The following is a 20,975-nucleotide window of genomic DNA, read 5'->3' on the forward strand; positions in this document are numbered from 1 at the left end:
GACAACTGCAGTCTTTATAATTGAACTGAACGTTTCTGGTAATAAATAGAAGATTGCAATTAACACAACAACCCGATGAAAATTAAACCATACCGTAAAACAAACCAAGCATCATATATCTGATGATTATAATCGTTAAAATTAGAAATAGAGTTCCGGCATGAAAAACATCCAAATATCAACCTACGATAAAAATACAAAAGAGTATTTTGAAGCAACTTTCACTCAAAAAAGTGTAAATAAAACAAAATCAACTTAATAAATGGACGACTGTACTATCTCCTTTAATATAAACTGCATTTCTCGTCAAACGATGCGATTTATTTGCGTTTAGATTTTTTGGCAATCCTGATGCTCACCCTTGGCAAAACATGATGCAAAAAAAGCGACTGGAATCCAGCAATCGCATCGAAAAAAGAACCATCAGCGACAACCGAAATGCGCGTGAACTGAACGTCCGGTTAGTCCCGACTCATTGTTCTAAATTCAGAGCTGTGACACGAAGTTCTTCACGACCAGCCAATCAAAAACTGCCGTCACGATGTCGATAAGATTCTCTTGAATACGCTACAAATTTTTTCACGCTGGATGTACGTATTAGTTATCGAAAAGTTTCAGTGAGCGCGGATGGGCGCACAATTCTACACACTATACTCGAAAATTCGGAATGAACCAGTACTTGGAAAAAGTCTTCAAAATTGAATGAAGTTGAAATAATTAACAATATATTGTATAGACTATAGAGATAATAAACATAAACTGGTAATGTTAGAAGTCACGTTACGGTACAAAGGTTTCATCAAAAAGCGTTCATCAAAATGAGTTCATCAAAAAGCGTTCATCAAAAAGCGTTCAAGCAATAGAAAGGAAAAGGTCGCGCGTGTGACAGGAGCACGAAGGAACGATAACAGCTTTAGATATGAAACAAACCACATATGAAATGTCGGGAAACTTCTCACGAGTATTTCTTCACACGAGAAAATATTCCCCTTCGGAAGATATGATCCGTAACAAAAGTTCAATATCAGAAGGAGAAAGGATTGTTAGTTAATGCACAGAAGTTATGAACCGAGATCACGTTTCTTCTGGATCACGTCGCAAATGTCGAAGGCTTCATTACATTACAAACCAATACACGTTTTAAAATAAACTGCTAAACTAAAACCAAACTTTTGAAGACTCAAAGTTAATAATTCCTATTGAAAGGTTAAAAATTCCTTGTTATGTAGAATTACACTCTTTCGGCTGAGCCGATCAAAGAAATTCCATAATTTTAAATAATTTATGCCTGAATACAGGTACAAATCGCCTACCGTATTTGGTACGCTCGGCAAGGCAAATTATGATATTAAACCTAAATTATGCCAGGAAAATATACATCGCACCCTAATACATCTAATGCGATGTAAGAATTCGAGTTCTTCGATGCTAATCCAGGGAAGGATGCTAGGCCCTTCAAACGCCATACAAGCAGGCGAGGTTTTTGAGAGAAATTTTGATGTATTTTTGCGCCAGAAACGTATTTTGTATAGAAATTCTGATGAATCGTAGCCAAAAACTTTCATGGGGAACGTCAACCCTTTTACCGCAATGGATCACATGACATTATATTTTTTTTTTAATTTTTAGCTTTCTTGGGTCTCAACTTTTATTAGTTTTTTATACATGTAAACTGTAAATAGGAAAATGAGCCCAATTTCTCACCAAATTTGATCAATTGTCATTCAAAATTTATTAATAATTATCGAATTGTGTCCATACATCATCATCATGTCATCATGTAAAATTCATGGTTGAATTCAATTAATTCAACCATGTGTAAAATTAATCTCTGGACACTTACATCACAATATTGTCGCGTCCGTAAATGCACTAGTTTGAAGAAACACGATAGCAGCAATTGAAAGGCTTTTGCGTGCACGTGAGGCGATGACAAAACTAAATTTAATCAACAACAATATGCTCTTTAATTGAACGGAGGATGTAAAAAATATTAGTTCACTCCTTATTCCAACAGGAAATCACTAAATTAAACTTTGCACAAACTGCCTACAATTGTAGCTTAAACAGAAAAACGGCAAATGCGAACTCCAAAAATATTATCCCCTGGTTGTCTTTTGTTAGATATCCCATGACCATGCACCACCACCTCTCACACAGCGACGAGCCGAATTCAGCGCCACCTACCACCACGACTCGCTCATGTTAACTGACGATAGGTGAATACCGCGCGGCGCGCGTTGTCGTAGCTTGTGAAGTTGCGATTGCAGAATCAAAATTTCGTCCCATGGTCCTAATTCATTCCGAAAATTAGATTCTTACTCGTTCATTTTGATTGAACATTCTATTCATAATGTTTAAAAACTAATTCTTCTTTATTTACAACGCAATTGACAGGACTGCATAAACAAAACGATTGAAATTTGAAAGCTCCACCGATGTGATGCCATCTGTAAAATTCAAGCATCTAACTTCGATCATTAGTTATGTATTAGTACCTAGTTAACGGATAATTTATTTTGGCTCAATTTTTAATGACCATATCAGACCTGGGTTATCCATCGTTCATGTTGATTATCATATAAGCACAGCTAACAATGCTATTATATTAGGACCCATAATTGGGAACACAATTATGGGTCATACACTCATAGCTACTCCTAATGTCCGTCGGATGACGGGTCCATAATTAAGACCTAATTATGGGTCCGTCCTCCGTTTCGCCTGATTTGACTAAATAAAGATAAAAGGCGTTTTAAAAAAGGAAACTTTCTTCCGTCATTTGCGAAGCTTCTGTCATTCCAAAAAGATAACAAAATCTAGAAAATTTTTGAACAGGTAAAAAACCTTATCTATGAATAAGTTTGATAACAAGAAAAATAATTTCGATCTTGGAAGTCAGAAATCAGATTTTACCGAATCTATAAAAAATTACTGGAGTTCGAATGAGAGCACATCTTAATCAAGGAGAAACCTAACTCCTACCATAGGAGCGCAAAGAACGTGTTCACTGGAATGAACGACTCCATGAATACTGGTACCATTGTTTCAACGCTGCCAAACTGAGCACATCTCATATCATAGGGTAACGTTTTCCATGGATCTAAACACGCAAGATTTCGTCATCTTTGTAGCTGACTAGCTGGAGTCCGCGATTGCGAAATAAAAATAATCACAACTTATGGCTTGGACCAAAGAACAATGACCTTTCAGCTGCAGCAGGGCAGAATCAAGATGGAGGTCCTAATTAAGATCACATTCTTTGTTTGGATAAGCCACTGGCCTTCTAACGAAGCAAGAATGAAAAGATCAAGTTTACCGTTAGCAATTTTCAAGAAGCTATTCGAGGCGCTCTCAAATTTGAACCCGACCGCATAGTATTGTTGAATAGATTCCTCAAGAATCGATTCAACATCGCCGATTTTCATTACCGACAGGAATGGGAGTGAGCAGTTAGTTCATCTATTCTTCAACACTTGGGCCATCTATTATTTTTGAACCGAGTTCCCGACTTGTGAAAGAAGCCCCTCCAAGACCGATCTCTGCCAATAACTCGATTCCTCTGTTTCTACTCACCACTCTGACCACTTCGTTCACTTCTGCACTTCGCAAGGATTCTTTTAGTCCGATACATTATTAGAAAACTTGGATTTGAGCCATTTCTTTGCATTGAAAAAGACAATGCTCTCCGTAGGTCACAGATTGAATGAGAAAATTTCAACAATTAATTACATCTGTTGGCTTACTTTCAAATACATTAATTGATTCAACATTAACACACTAAAAATCAGTCTAAATGGAAAGAACAAAAAATAAGATGTGACCATCTTCAGGTTTTTTGATCATTTAAAAAAAAACATGACGCTGTTAAGTCCATGTAACTAGTACCGTAATTCTAACTTCCAATAACTGACCAAACGAAGGGCAATGAAACGAGGGATGTCATTGCGCTGAGGAACATTTAATATATAAATCCATTATTGGAAGAAGCAGATTTGGCCGAAGAAAAGCATATAACAAGCAATAAACATGCATGCAATGGGCCATGTGTGCAGTGCACGTGAAAAATTATCCCGGTAACTCAACGAAAAGTGACAAATAGCGCCAGAGGAAAATCAAACCATCATGAAAAGAAAGCCAAAAGAAAACCAAACAAAGAAAACATCAGTGAAAATGTTGCTCTCCAGGAACCATCAATATCTATGAAAGATTAAACAAGCTACGCTCTTACATTAATGAGCAAATTTAAGAATGATAATAATAATGAAGATTCATCCAAGTAAAAATGTCGTCCTTAAACACCCAAGCCAGTCTTCTGTTGACAAGCAGGATAACAATGAAACGCGATTGACTATATCCTTGTGGAACAATGTTGCTTCACTCCGGTAATGCACGACGGATTTCGGAATCCAAGAAGCTTCAGAAAAACTTCACGCCTGAAGGAGAGGCGCGAAGTAAACTACATAATAAATTTGCACACAAAAAATTATCAGGTAACACAATAGCGCAGCATTTTTCTAAAATATATTTACCCATGTTTTGTTTTACCGTTTTACTTACAGCATTGATTTGTAGGAAGCGAAAGAATACCTATTGGTTCAGTGATCCTGAGCAGCAAGTCATGGAAACTCTCCGAACGCTAATCAATCCGGATACATTTTATCTGAAGAGCATCTATCCCAGGTTCCGTAAGATAATTAAAGATCTTGAGTTCCACTAGAAAGTTAAACCACTAAGAAAAGGTTTTAGGCAAGGACGACTCATGCAAGCAAGCAGGTATACAGAAATAAAAATAAGGACAACAAAACGACGGATATTGAGCATTGAAATAAAACTTTTGAATTGTGCATGCACAGTTAAAGAAAGACCATAACTTTTAACGGGTTTGTGTGATCCAATTACACAGGAAGATCCGACAAAAAATCAATTCAAACCACGTCCGAATTCTTTAGTTGTGCAGACAATGATACAAAAAAACACCAACGAACCACTATTCAAATATTTTGAACGATCGTCCCAACGAGGACACAAGAAATCATATAAATCTAAGATATTGATTATGCTGAAGATCACTTAAACATTTATGCGTGGAGATAGAAATCTAGAGTGAATAATAATCTAGGAGGCAATTGGTTATCCTCAACGACTCATGTCATGTCTTCAATGCTATGATTAGCATGATTACACAATACACAGCATGAGGTGATCGCCAAGCGTATCCAGTGTGATTGCATATTTTCTATGTATTAATCTCCACGTAATATCAGAACAATAGTATCTATATATCTCTTAAAGCGATTCAAATACAGAGTATACACATCATGGAAGATAAAAAATATCAACATGCACCATGGAAATATTAATAATATTATCTTTAATATTAATATGCCAAAAATGTAACAGCAAGGAACATTTTACTTAAAAGCTACCGAGTAAGATGGTAATGAATGACCGACGAGTGAATCGACAAATAGAAAATTCATAGCAGGCGCATTAGATGAGTGATTGCATAAAGAAGTTCTGGGCTACAATTCTTATGCATATTAGAGTTGAATGCAACAAGACGAGGCTCATAGCAAAAGAGTACTAAGCATCCACGTATATGACAAACTGAAACTTAAGAATGGCTAAGAAAATTGCAGTGCATATAGACTAACACACCCGACTGAACTTCGCATCAGCAGAAAGCGAGCTTCATCGCTAATTGTATTGACAGGAGTAAATGTCCTACTCGCCATTAGAAATTATTCTATTACCTTACATCGCGGCCACCACATCATTCCAAAAATCAAAGCAAAGTGTTTTGACAAGAAGATGTTATTTTCTTCATCTCATGTCGCTCACAAGTCGAGACAAGTAATTGCTTGCTTTATTGTCACATATACTACATCTACGTCTTTTCACTGCTGTAGATAAATAATTTTTGCACAGATACTCTGCTGGTTACTTTATAACCAGCAATACAATTCTTCACTAATACAAACGCATTACAAAATAGTTACTTAAAAGATCACATCCGCGAGATGACGGCATGCCCTGCGATTCTTTCATGCAAACAAAATTAAGAGAACATCCCGAAACACAAAGTGCGACACATGAGCTCTAAGAAAACATATTTTGCTGCAAATTTCGTTATAGATTATGAAACGTCGGCACACTTCGGCTGTGTAACGTGAACGGGTATAAATTATCAATTGGCGTTTCCGTAAATAACGATTAAACAGCCAAATTGTACATTTTCTGGAAGCATTAAAAATACTCGTATATAAAATAAGAAACTATTACTGCCCAAGTCTCCTTTATGAATTAATGGTAAAGATTCACATGAAGTTAAAAGGAATATTATTTGAATCATATTGGCTAAATAATATCTTGGTATCTGAATGCACAGAAAATTAATAAATATATTGAACATACTAGTGCAACCAATAGCGGAATGATGAAAATGCAACCGTTGTCAAACGATAAAACTTTCAGATTGGAATACGAAGTCTACTTATTAAATGTACATTAATTACTAATAGACTCATCAGCAGTGATGTCACGTGCACCGAAATTGACAATCAGGAAGCTTTACTGGATCTTACTTTCTACATCATATGAATTTGTGAAGCCTAAAAAAAGCAGAAGTAAAACATACGAAATAATATGAACAATCCCGCCATATCGGGGTGAACAAGAATCATGTACATTGGAATGTCACATTTTGAAACATTCACGTCTGTCGCGGAGGCAAATTAACGTTGACAGCACCATCGCCGAGAGCTGAGGCCTGCCCAGCAGGATCGAACTGCATAGAAATGAATGGACGAGCTTGTGACTGCTGCTGGGTAGATGCAGCGGGGGTAAGGTTTGAAGAACCGGCGACTTCATAGTAAGATGGAGGAGGGGTTGACGGAATCTCCAGGTGTGAGCTGGCTGATGTCGCGTTTGTCCCAGCACCGTCAACACCTGGCCAGAAATGTACTGTGATCAATATTCATAAAAAAAGTGAACTTGGTGTAAGCTAGGGATACAAAATACTCGAGGCTTGAGAATCCCGGTTTCGTTATCGAATTGAACTTCCTGCTTTCGTAATTTTCTTAACTGAATTAAAGAAAAACTTCTTTAAATCCTTATCTAACTTTGGTACTGAAATTTGATGGATATTCTTCATTTTTTTATCATGAAAGAAATATAGTCTCTGACTTTCAGCTTATAATTTTAATTTTTTAGTGCAGTTCCCATACAGGAATGCTTAAGACTTCACCACTGATTCGAGAGAACATTCAACCATCTGTGAGCTGATCCAATTGCGAGATCCTCATTGCTCATCATAAAAAAAAATTCAAGAGCTTATCACAGAAGTTTCAGGGCTGGTCCAAAGAAAGGTTAAAATTTATTGTGGCAACCATGACAAGGCAATCACTGGTGACATTCTCAGGCAATGACCCACCATTTGAGGGCAGCGGAGGAGAGTATGGGGGAGGTTGGTCTCCATAGAGTCGCCTAGTGTCACCGTCCATTTTATTGTCAAGGTCCACAGGATAGATCATTTCGTGTTGTGTTGGTTGATGTGTTGAGGAACAAGGCCGTCTTGAGGAGCCAGGCACGACGTACGACCGTGGGTGGACGTTAGAGAGTCCACCGTTGCGCATAGTCACGTATGAAACAACGTCAACTATGTCATCGGATGCCGGTGGTTCTTTCAGCTGCATGGGGAGAAACATAACTTTCAGTTTTCTCATTTTGATAACAAAAGTTCTCAAATTACCATAAATTAGAGCACTTTAAAGGAGCACGTGGATTCTCTGAGCAGGAATAAGAAGCACAACTGACATACCATCATATATCATATTTAAGTAGCTAGCAAATACTTTACTGTGCATTTCATTGTTTGTCGTAAGGCAAATTTTAATAAAAAGTAGATGAGGCTCACCATAACTAAATAAATTATAATAAAATAAGATTATGTCAAATTGCCAAGCAGACTAATTTAAATCTGTTAGAATAAATCTGTAATAAAATAATGCTAAAATGCCTTTACCTAACTTACTTGAGCCAACTGTTATGCAGCAAGAATCTTCTTCAAAGTAATGGGAGTCTGATAATTTCACCCATAGTTAGTTAGAATTTTAATTTATCCATGAAATTGAAATGTATTAGGATGAATCAATGCTAATTGCAATTCCTATTCTGGATCATTGCGCATATAGAAATAAAGTGTCAAAATCTAACTGAAGAATGTTCGTCCAAAGAAAAACCAATACAAAAGCAAAACTGACCTCCTCAATGTGTGAATAAACAATAACACAGAAGTAGACTTCAATAAGGAGGATCATAACTCCCCTCCAGGGGGAAAAAGTCTGGCCGAGGCGGGGAGAGATGGAGTAGAAGGTGACAATCATCTCTCCAATGTTCCACCAGAGCCATGGGTACAACAGCTTGTACTTTCTCTGTAGGGGAAAATGTCGGCATTAAATACTGCTCAAAATCAAATACTAAGCTTGGGAAATATACAACAAAAACATTATACCAGATGGGTAACAGTTCTTCAATGTTTACTTCAAACAACTCTTTATTGGCATTACCTAAGAAATAATTGACTCAATAATTGAATGGCACAATTTTTTTTGAAAGAATTTCTGACAGTTATCTGATTCAGGGTTTACGCACTAGTGTGAAATATTGTGGTATGATTCAGAGTCGAGACAATCTCAGGTCATGATACTCATACTTTGATAGCCAAGAAGCAATTTGATCAGAGTTTTTAATCATTTCCAACATGTTATTTTGACAATATCTCAACAGCAAAAGGCTTGCGCAATAAATAATTGTACTCACATTTCTCACTCCAAAATACATAAGCAGAGAGACCAAGAAGAAGATGATCATGACAAACAACATGAAGGATGCCACTGCCAGAACTGAAAAAGTTAGTATACAAATTAGTGGGAGACGTTGCATGGAAACCTCAAGGATACCTATATAGCTCAACATTGAAACTTCACACAGTTTTAATTATTTTATATTAAATATGCACTTGTGCAAAAAAAATCTGGCCAAACCATTTTAAGAGATAGAATGAACTGATTAGAAATTATGGAAACTTAAAATTAAATACAGAACAGCATTTTTTGGCAGAGTTAATATTAAATTCCTTCATTAAAGATAATTAATAAATCATTATAATTAATCCACAATTTACCATTAAATTCCTTAAAATGTATTAATTAGTCATTAACTCATAACTGTAGGAGTAAAGAGTAATGTATATAAACTTGATAATCTGATTTGATCTAAATAATAAATATACAATTATACAATAGATATAAAGGTATGACCACTCGACAGCTGCAGAAGTAGAACCTAAACTTTTAGCAAAATGTTGGCCTGAAATTCTGATGGTTGTAGCATGAACAATTCAGAGCATAATGCTTACTGACCAAGGTCCCAGCATGGAACACTCACACTGATTCATGTCAATGACATGACTGATGGGACAGGAATCCTCATCATCATCATCTGACTCTGAAGATTTTGTCTCATTCTCTTCAATGTTGCTCACATTTGTGCAGTGGTAAATCACTCTTGACAAACCAAAGATGTACATGAGGGACTCGCACTGAAAAGGGAAGTTCATCAAATTATAATCAGTATTCAAAGTTATCATATCAATCATATAATCAGTTAATCAGAGATAAAAATTCAAAAGAAAGATGAAATTACTCAACAGTATTGATACACATCAAAGTTTGTGATAGGAATAAAAACAGCATAAATAAATTTAAATGAATGTAAAATGTGAGAATGTGAAATTATGCACACAATTTTCAGGATATGACATATCCAAGCATCTCCAGTACTTGATTAAACTCACACAATGAATAGATGGTTAAAACAGGAATGGCTCGTTTTGAAATGAATATAATTAGTGATTGCCTAACATTGGAACTGTTGGCTCAAGTCTGCAATAGAACATTTTGAATAGTTTGCTAACAGGATAAGAGTTTGCTCTTTATTCAATATAAAGGTCATACAACATAACAAAGTTACAAAATTGAAACAAGTTGCTCACATGAAATTTGTTAAAATTATACATGAAAAGTACATTTTATTGCTGTAAAATTCATTTTTGGACAGCACAACAATAAACAAGTGAAGGAAAGAAGTATCAATTATATCATACCATGCTAATGATGCTGATGATTGCACAGCCAGTGGAAAGGGATGCAAACATACAACAGGAGCTGAGACGCAATGCTTTTCGGCTTTGCCTTACATCTCGTGTCCCCGAGGAAATCATATTGATAGTTAATCCACACTTTCACTGATCTTATGATAGTTAATCCACACCACAAGCACTGATCTTATGAGCTTCTGAAACAAAAATGGACAATTTGTGTCAAATTTTTTATTGAAATATCAAAATGTCTTTCATTAATTTATTCTTCACAGTCTCATCTACTAACCAAGTACAATGTAAGCATAAGATGTAATTGGTACATAAATTCACTTCTAAGTTAAATTTAAACTTCACTACAATAAGCACTAAGTTTGTTGAGTTGAACTAGGAATCTTAGGTCTAATAAACCAAGTCCAAGTAACCAAATCAGTAAATATATCCCAATCTATGAAATGCAGATCAATTGATTGCAATAGGACTCAATGATTGATGTCACTTGTTTGTTCAAGGAGAGCATCTGGGTAAAAAATTATCTCAGGTATTTATCAACAGATCACTCTGAAACTTGGTACACATATGTAATACAGAATTCTAAGACTTTTTTGTTTGTGTAAATTTTTACAAAATATGAACGAAAATGTGAAATTCCTAGAGAACAGCCAAAAAGGGGGTACCATAGTAATCTATCTCCTCCTAGGACTTCTAAGCCACAACATTGAGACACATATCATTAGATTTTTTAGTACATTTTGAGTAACCCCCCCCTGCCACCTCCCTTTTTGCAGAATAAAAACCAAACTATATAAAAATTTAAAAAATGCATACTAGTAATTGTAGATTTTCTTTTGCAAATTGAACAGTATATGTCATATTGTTGTATCTTCAAAATTGTAGGAGATAGGTTTGCAGTGACAATGAGTGTGAATGTTCAGTTCAGCACGACAAAGTCCCGGGCGCCTTGGAATTGGCTTTCAAGGATGCACTCCCCTGCCACCTCCCTTTTTGCAGAATAAAATCCAAATTATATTGAAATTTAAAAAAAATGCATACTAGGAATTGTAGATCTTTCTTTTGCAAATGGAACGGTATACGTCTCATTGTTGTATCTTCAAAATTGTAGGAGGAGATAGGTTTGCAGTGACAATGAGTGTGAATGTTCAGTAGAGCGCGACAAAGTCCCAGGCGCCTCGGAATTGGCTTTCAAGGTTGCAAGAAAGCAAGACTAGACGATGCTGGAACTTAATTTCTGTCAAGGATGGTGCAAATGACTGAACAAGAACCGTCCCGCACAACTGCAGGCAGGTTACTGACGCACAGCCTGTTCACACTGGCTATTTAACTGCACTGCGGGGAATTTCCCCATATCTTAAATGTTAAAGAACTCCACCACTCCTAACTCTTTTGCAATCTGTTGTGAACGCATAAACCAATGTAAAGAGATGGTTTTCAGTACCGTTGTGTCGTGGGTATAATTAAGCCCTCTACAGTTGGATTGGTCAGAATGTCAGCTTTAAGATGAGACTAAAAACCGGAAAAGCCAAAATTGCCAATTTCGGACCCAGATGCTCTTTAATAAAAAAGTAACTAAAATTTAAAAGCAAATAATAGTCCACAAAAATTCATATCTTTATAGAAAATGTTTTGGAGACTAGCTCCATCGTCAGTTTGTAGAATCTAGAATCACAAATTAGAAGTCACAAATTAGTACAATGACAGCACAGAATGAAATTAAAAACCTGAAATTACAAATGACTGACAGAGCACAAAAAACTATCTATTCACAATTTCAATGAGATAGGAACTAACAGTTGAATTCAAACTGGACCCAAGTTTAAAAATGTATAAATTTCTAAAATATGCAATTCTGAAGTACCGGAGGTGGAAGCTAACACCCAAAAGTCACTGTCAGAAACAGGGACATCAGACTGCTTGGCGTGAGCGCACACAGCCAAATGAGGGGGAGCAATAGCATCTGTCCGGTTCTACAACTCCTGCCCTTATGCTCAGCGACCTTGGAATGAAGATTGCGTGCCGTCATCCTGACATACACAGATGCACATTGTCCACAACAATATTGATAAACCAGTGACAATTGCATATGAACTGGAAGCATGTCTTTATATCTAAAGAAAGAGCAAATTATGAAATTGTTTACCAGCACAATATGAAGATTAACATTTTGGAAAGTATCTATTGAAGACTTAATTCTCTTGACATAGCTTCAGCCGCAGCACCAAAGTATGGAAAAGAACAATAAATAACTTCCCCACTATCGCACTCAGGAGCAACCTCACTGTATTGCTTTGACATGAATTTTTTGGTTTGGGTAATCACCAAACTTGCCAGAATTCCATCAAATGAGAAACTATTGCGTAAAAATTCAAATTCAGCGTGCATAGCATGGAATGTAGAACAAATGCAAAAACCTCTGTATAACAATGTTTGAAGCCCATTCAACTTGAAACGGAATAAACAAAAACTAAAGAAACTGGTAGGTCAGTAAATGTCCGTTTATGGTACACGTAAGTCAGAAAACAGCCATTAGATTTGGTAACATTGCAATCAAGGAAGGACAAACTATTGTTAGATTCAAGCTCCATCGTAAATTTGATAGAATTATGTTGTGAGTTTACATAATTAAAAAATGGTTTGACATGAGAGGGATGTTTGAAAATTAGAAAGGTGTCATTGATGTATCTGTTATAGAAAATTGCTTTAAAATCAAGAGGACAATTGATTTTAAGCCAATGACTTATACCATGACTTGACCAAGCAGAAAGAGTACTATCAATAACCAGGCAGCAAATTAGGGATTTTCAAATTGAGATACAACATCTTTGAAGACTATCAAGCGTTTAGACCTATAATTGGCACCCATGTCAAGTTCCTGATACAACAACATATTTTCACAACATATTTTGGATCAGTGTCTACCACCCATTGACCCATTCTGATTGATATCCATGCCCTGATTGGAATGCATGATAATCCTCATTGATCATGCCCCTGGGCAATATTTATAGTAAATAGTAACTATTTATAAGCATGGCCAATGACAATCCTGGGCATATTTGGGTCTACGCATTTGATGCCTTTAAACTCTGTTACCCTTCTTCTGCCTAAATCAAGTCATTGTCATGGTAATAAGTACCTACCCATAGTTCATTTGATGAAACCTGAAAGCACCAACACATTGACAGCTACCAAGCTCTGACCACCAGTGAAGCAAAAAATGAGCAGAGCTTCCTAAGGCTTAACCCCACACCCACAGCTAGCTCCTCTCAGGCAGGGAAAAGCCCCATTTTTTTCTGAAATATTGTGGCTCTAATATCATATAATTTCAGTAGGTATGAAATCTTGCGGCTCTAATGTTGTTTATATTAGTACTTTTGCAATCCGCAGTACTTCAATGCTAATGCCAAAATATCCTGTTCGACAGGATATTTTGGCATTAGCATTGAAGTACTGTGTAAGGATAATGAGTGAACTAAAATGTTTTGTTGTAGATCACATTCACATCAGAGCAGTTAGGTCAGACTGCAATCTGCATTCAAATTCAATTGCATTATCGTGTGTTCAGTTGCCACTAAAGTAAAGACAAAGGTTATTGCTGCTATTTGACTGTTTTAGGGTAAAATTAGAGATTTGGGGAACACAAGCCCAGGACTTTGTAAATAAGTTTGCGCTTGTAAATGTCTCTTCATGGCCAATGATGGCTGAGATATGGAATTCATGGCTTGAAGAAATGGAATCATGGCTGGTAAATCCATAATACCATGGCTCAAAAAATCCAGTCATGGCTCACCAAGTAGATATGTTTTATGCCTGGCTCCCCTTATCTAGGTGATGCTTTCACTGTACTAACAGTGGTAGTGTGGTACACTGGTACTAACCTCTGTCAGTCTGTGCTATAGTGAAAAATGAAAAGTGAAGACTTTGAATAATTACATCTTCCTAAAAAATGGCAGTTCAGTTTCAAACTAGAAAATCAAGAAGAAGCAACCCGTGAATTTAGATTGAAATTTTTCCTACTCGATACTAAAATCTCACCCATTAAGAGTGAACAATTTCAAGAACCGTGCAATTTGCAGCACAATCATACACTTTCCTAATTTCTCTAACAATTAGGTAGATTGAAGATAATTTATCTAGTGGGAATCTCATGGCTCCAAAAAATCAAAAATGGTGAGAGAGCTCTATTTACAACTTAGAAATAAGATATAATCCATGCCTGCCACACTCCACAGAGTCCATACTCCATAGACAACTGAGACAAGACAAAAGCTCCTGTCAGTCCTGTGCAAGCCATACTTGCTTGCACACTTGGAATATGTATTAGGGTACATTACTTGGGAATATGTATTAGGGTAAACGAGGTATATTCCGACATTGTGGGTAATTCTGACACTTCTCAACTTTTTTCCTTTATATTAAGCTTTGTCTTAGTTCCACGCATTCGTTGATGGTTGAAATAGCGACGTCATACTATTGCGCGCCATACTATTGCCAAAACACTAGGTCTGGGCCGTCTGGTGGGAAAATGTTAAGATCCAAAGAGAGAGTGCACGTCACCCAGTGAGAACATCGAAAAACGTATAAAGTTGATAGTTGACCTTGCTCTGCCAAATAGTGATGAACTGTTTGTGTAGAAAGAATATTATGGTTTGAGACTTTTAAATAAGTCTGTTAATATAATAGGAATACTTGAAGTATACTTGTATTTGCTGATTTCAAGTGGTAAATAAATTAATAGATGATTAAGTTAAGCGATGGTTTTGGACCGTTGCTCTGGTGCAACGGCCTTCTCGTGGTGGAGCCGACTGGGCCGTCTATCGACGCCCAGCAAACCATTGTGGAACCCCTCCCTGCCCCATCCCGCCGCGCGGGGTTTTCTCCACCGGAGCGGTCTCTCCCGGCCAGCCTGCTCTGGATCCTTCTTTTTATGGCCGTAATAAATCCCAACCCTGGGCCTCAAATCTGGATATGCGCAGTTTGTAACAAAACCATAAACAAAACGCAATATTCCATACGCTGCTGGACATGCTACAAATGGTAACACATGGTCGCCTGCTCAACGCAAGTTAACAACTACTACCTTTGCAACAATTGCCCAAGGCCTCTTCCTCCCTCTCCCCCACCCGCCGTCCGGGCACCCAGGGCCCGTCTGCCCGCCCCAGCCATTCCGCCTGCGCATCCTGGCTCACCGCCCACTGGAACCCTGAGGATTCTCCAGTTTAACTGTAACGGATTACAGAACAAATATGACGAAATCGAACTCTTTCTTGCCACTCACAGCATCCAAGTAGCAGCCATCCAAGAAACAAAACTATCTTCCCGCTCCAAAGACCCAAAATTTGACAACTTCGCTGTCTTCCGCAAAGATAGGAGCACGGGACGAGGCGGAGGCCTGGTGATGTTGATCCACAACAGTATAGCGTTCACTATTAAGCAGCTACCAGACAATAACCCAATCGAGCAACAGGCGATAACTATCAAGGCCAATAACACTGATCTTAACATCATGAATGTCTACATCCCACCCCAATCCTCCTGCCCACCGAACTTCAGAGCCTCTATCTCCCATCTCTTAGTGCCAACCTCATTGATACTTGGCGATCTGAACGCACACAAACCTCTCTGGCACTCACGCATCCAGGACACACATGGAGAGGAGATGGCGGATGAGATCGGCGGTTCTGATCATGGGATGCTGAATTTGGACACACCAACCTGGCTTCCAACCGCAGGACAGCCCTCCTCGCCAGACCTTTCAATCGCCTCAGATACCCTGATCACCCACATGGATTGGACCATCATGACCACTCTGTCATCCGACCACCTGCCAATCATCATTACACTGCAAGCAGACTATCAGACAACCAAGACCCCGAAAATCACCTTCACTAACTTTGCCAAAGCCGACTGGGAAAAATACACTGCCGACACCGAGGCCGCCTTTGAAAACTCCGTCTTCCCTGCCAACTTATCTACAGCCGAACATCAGTTTCGTAAAATTTTAATCAGCGCAAGCAACCGTAACATTCCTTCAGGCCGTCACATTTGTTCCAAGCCGGGCCTTTCCAAAGACATCAACCTCACCCGACAGCGAGACATCCTCTGTGCCGCCAACCCCACTTCCGACGATGTCGCGGCCCTCACTGCCCGCATCCACCAGCTCACCAACGACAACAAAAAAGCCCGCTGGAAACAATACCTCTCTACCTTTAACCGCCACACCAACGTAAATCGCCTCTGGTCAACAATAGAGGCCCTGGCCGGCAAACCTAAAAACTACCCCAATATCGCCATCAACTTCAATGAGAGGCCCATCAATAACACCAAAAAGCTTGCTGATTGCTTCAACAGTCTCTTCACGGCTGTCACTCAACACAGGTCTAATAAACTCAATAGAATCACAACCCGGAAGTCAAAGAACCTCGACCTATCGGACAGTCCCTCCTTCTCATCAGCACAAGTGGCCAACGCAATCAAACAATCCCGTCCCTCCAAGGCTACTGGACCAGACAAATTAACCATCTTTCACCTCAAATATCTTGGACCACTCGGAATTGCTTACTTGACATGCCTTTTCAATGAGTCCCTACGCACATGCCGAATCTATGCACATGCCTACGCACATGCATTTACAAATCTGCCAAAGTCATACCGCTGCTCAAACCCGGCAAACCGGACAACGACGCTAAATCCTACCAACCAATCTCCCTGCTTTGCCCTGCCATCAAAGTACTAGACAGATGTTTGCTACTGTAAAATGGGGTAACTTAGACCGGCGGGGTAACTTAGACCACTTTTAGTTTTTTTAACAAAAACCCCCACAACTCAAAAACTATTTGACATAGAAAAATTTTGTCAATGGGAATTAAAGGCCTAATACTGAGGCTACATAACACAATAGAAAGATTTGAAAAGTTTGCATATCTAATAGGTTAAAAAATCAAAAATGTGACCCACGAAAAAAAGCTATTATTTAAAGCCTCTCAGAGTACCCCCTCCAATTTTTTTATTTTTTGGTTAAATAACTCCAGGCTTTGATGCATTGTAGTAGAACTCTTCTAGTTACATATGCAAATGACAAATTTTAGGAAAGTGTCATAGTTTGAAAATGGGGGCGCTGCCCCCAAATGGGGTAACTTAGACCACCTAATGTCAGCCCTGACGGGGTAACATAGACCGGCTTGGAAGTTAATATAAAATTACCATACATAACATATTTTATGTTTGACAGCCTATATGTTTTTTCTTTATGTTTCAGACTCTACAGAGTCTTATATATGACACTTTTTTTGAAATTACATAAAGACTATGAGAGGCAGGAGCCAGCAATTTATGGTGAGTGAAGCTAGAGTATAGACCTGTATTTTGCATGTTTCAATTCAAGTTTAATTTAGCTAGTAAAAAAATGGCATCATTTATAAAAAATAAAGTGGTCTAAGTTACCCCATTTTACGGTACCCATTATCACCCAACACCTGCCCCTAGCTGATCACCAACATGGATTCTGGCCTGGACATTCGACCACGTCTGCACTCACCCACCGAACCATCATTGCCGCACTGGACCTCACTAAGGCCTTCGACACCGTCAACCACCGGATACTGATCGACGACCTTCTTGCCTCCCCACTACCCGGATCTATCACCCGCTGGATCTCCAACTACCTACACGGCCGTTCTGCCTCAATGGAATTCCGGCATCAAAACTCTAAACACCAATTAATCCACACAGGTGTTCCACAGGGCTCTGTCCTGTCTCCTGCCCTCTTCAATTACTATGTCTCCAAGGCACCCCAACCACCACCCAACATTAAGATTATCTCCTACGCTGACGATTCCACAATCTACAGCACTGGTCCCGACGCTGACATTCTCACTCAAAGCTCACTCAGCAACTCAACGACTACCTCCCCCAACTCTGCAACTTTTTCACTATCTGCAACCTGGAAATTTCTGCCAGCAAATCAACAGTCACCCTCATTACACCGCACACGGCCCAGTACAATCACCACCCTCAAGTCAAGATCAACAATCAACTACTTCCGCTAGAACACAACCCAAAAATCCTTGGCTTAACCTTCAACACCATGCTCACCTTTACCCCCACCACAGAACTACGGCAGCAAGAGCCTCAAAACGCAACAACATACTGAAAGCACTCTCAGGCACTTCCTTTAGACAAGGCAAGGAAACCCTACTACAAACATACAAAGCCATCGGTCGCCCAATAATTGAGTACGCCAGCCCAGCTTGGTCTCCTGTCACCTCTCCTACCAACATCACCCGCCTCCGAACAGTTCAAAATTCTGCTCTGAGAACCATAACCGGTTGCCACAACACAACTGCCAAACAACATCTTCCCTCCGAATGTCAAATGCTCACTGTTCAACAGCATACTGACCTCCTCTCAGCCCAGTACCTTCTGCGGAGCCACCTCCCTCAACACGCCTGCCACCAAATCACAAGACCGCACCCCCAACCCCGCAACATCAGAGATACTCTTTTCACCAAATACATAAATGCCGTTCAACCTTCACTTCCAGCCACTATTAACAGTGCCACCCTCAATGCAGCTAGCAGCACTCTCCATTCCAACGCTGCCCGAGCTGCTATTGACTCATACCACCCATAAGTTCTGCTCAATGGCTGGCCTCCTCCACTCCTGGCTATAGATAAATCTGAACTAACACTTCAAAGATCCGCAAGACGAACGCTAGCACAGCTTCGCTCCGGCCATTGCATACTTCTGAACAGCTACAAAAAGCAGAATTCATAACAACATCAATAACCTATGCAACTACTGCCACCTCTCCCCGGATGATGTGCCACACCTCTTCAACTGCCCCAACAATCCAACTCCACTCAGCACCATAGACCTAGTCTGGAAAAGTCCTATTTTTGTCTGAAATATCGCGGCTCGAATGTCATAAATTTTTGTTTGATTAAAAAATCGCGGTTTGCACTTCGCAAACATGTCATTTCATAAAATTTTCAACTTCCGCAATCTGCATTGCTTTACCGTTTCCGCCAAAAATATCTTGCAGAAAAAACATAAACATCGTAATGTAAACAAATAAACAAAACGTTTGTTGAAGATCGCGCATAGTTGCGGTCATGTGAAAGCGGTCAGACTGTATATTAACACGTGCTGAACTTACAGTAGAGACAAATTTTATTGTTGCCGTTTGACTGTTTAAGGGTAAAATTAGAGATTTGGGGTAACACGTGCATAAACTTTGTAAATAAATTAGCATTCGCACCTCGTAAATGGCTTTTCATGGCCGAGATATGGAATTCACGGCTCGGTGAAATAGAATCACGGCTCGTAGAAATGGAATCACGGCTGGCAAATCCATAAAACCACGGCTCGAAAAATTCAGTCGCGGCTCGCCAAGTAGATATATTCCATACTAGCCATAGACCTTTGGAGGGACCCAGCTGCGGTCGTGCGTTGGCTCCAGCCACGGCTGGATCAATGACGCCGGGATCAGGCGCGGGGCAACAACAACAACAACATGGTTTTGGACACACAAAAACTAATTCTGACACAGCTTGGAATTAGACATAATACACACACAGCTTGTTCTGAGCTCAGCGAGCTCAGAGTCAGAGCTGTATCCAAAAATTATTATTTTCTTAATTAAAAGCTTAAAAGCTCTTAATTAAAAGCTTAATTATAAAATTCAAAATTTTAAATTAAGCTTGTCCCAAGCTGTGTCGTATTCTGATACAGTTCAGTGAGCTCACAGCCTCACAGGCTCACACAGTGACACAGGCACAGGGCATCAGAATTCCAACACAAGGAGCTGAGGGTGCCGGAATTAAAAATTAATAGAGTTAGAAGCGCTTCCAGAATTAGTCTCACATACTCACAATATGCCAAATTTAATCACACACAGCATTGAAATTCAGAGATTTTGTAGGTTTAAATTTTAAAGGCTTTTAAATAAATATGGCAACAGTTTATGATGTTTCATCATTGCTGGCACCGTGGCATGTAGTCATGTAGTATGGTGTTTTGAGATCAGAACTTGAGTTGCGCATATGGTGATTTTTTTATAGCCATTCATTTCTTGCTAGTATGTCCTTAATGTATAGGAATATACTGCTTATTTACCGCATTTACCCTATGTAGGTTTATACAGATTTTTTCTGTCACAACTTAGCTTCCTGAAACCAATGCACCAGGCAGTTAGAGTGCATTAAGTGCAGGACAATCTTAGACTTAATCTAATCAATTGATCATATTCATAGATCATAGTCAAAATTAGTCATACAGACATACAGTGCTGTCTGACTGTGCTGATTGCCTCACGCTCACAGTCTGAGTCACACTGTCACAGAGCAGGCAGAATTAAGCCTTAAAAGTTAAAAGCAGCAATGGTAACTTATACATGTATTATACACGGTGGGGGTGGGTTAACCGTTAAAGACATTGAAGGTCGAGAAACCTTTCAAAGAAAATGCTTAATATGGCCTGTCGTTCGTCCTCAGCTTTCTCAATGTCAATGACGCAATCAGGCTGAATCAGCCTCATCAGGGATTGTGAGACTTCGTATACACTATCCAGTACCTCATTAATAAAAACAACTTTTAGCCTAGCAACAATAATTATGTACAGTTTAACTTACACACTAACGCAATAATTCCTATAGATATAAATTAAACAACAAATTTTGATTCAGATAAAGCAAGGAGACAGCCTCAGCAAAATTCTTATCGCCAACCTGTCTGTTCTCGCGTAACTAAATTTTGGTTTCCGTCTTTACGTCACGACTCACGACAGCAGATCTCAT

General features: G+C 38.8%; 1 protein-coding gene across 1 annotated transcript; it reads right to left on the bottom strand.

Annotated features, from left to right (window-relative positions):
- Positions 1 to 3,940: 3,940 nt before the first annotated feature.
- On the bottom strand, positions 3,941 to 20,930 carry LOC108665126. The gene is made up of 7 exons (XM_018151853.1): positions 20,907 to 20,930; positions 10,169 to 10,359; positions 9,451 to 9,604; positions 8,824 to 8,906; positions 8,265 to 8,435; positions 7,436 to 7,691; positions 3,941 to 6,951 (listed from the first exon to the last, which is right to left on the bottom strand). Exons 2-7 carry the CDS (start codon positions 10,283 to 10,285, stop codon positions 6,716 to 6,718), a joined length of 1,017 nt encoding a protein of 338 aa, XP_018007342.1. The 5' UTR covers positions 10,286 to 10,359; positions 20,907 to 20,930; the 3' UTR covers positions 3,941 to 6,715.
- Positions 20,931 to 20,975: the final 45 nt, after the last annotated feature.

This window comes from Hyalella azteca, unplaced genomic scaffold (genome assembly GCF_000764305.2).
Source record: "Hyalella azteca isolate HAZT.00-mixed unplaced genomic scaffold, Hazt_2.0.2 contig13638, whole genome shotgun sequence".
NCBI lineage: Eukaryota > Metazoa > Arthropoda > Malacostraca > Amphipoda > Hyalellidae > Hyalella > Hyalella azteca.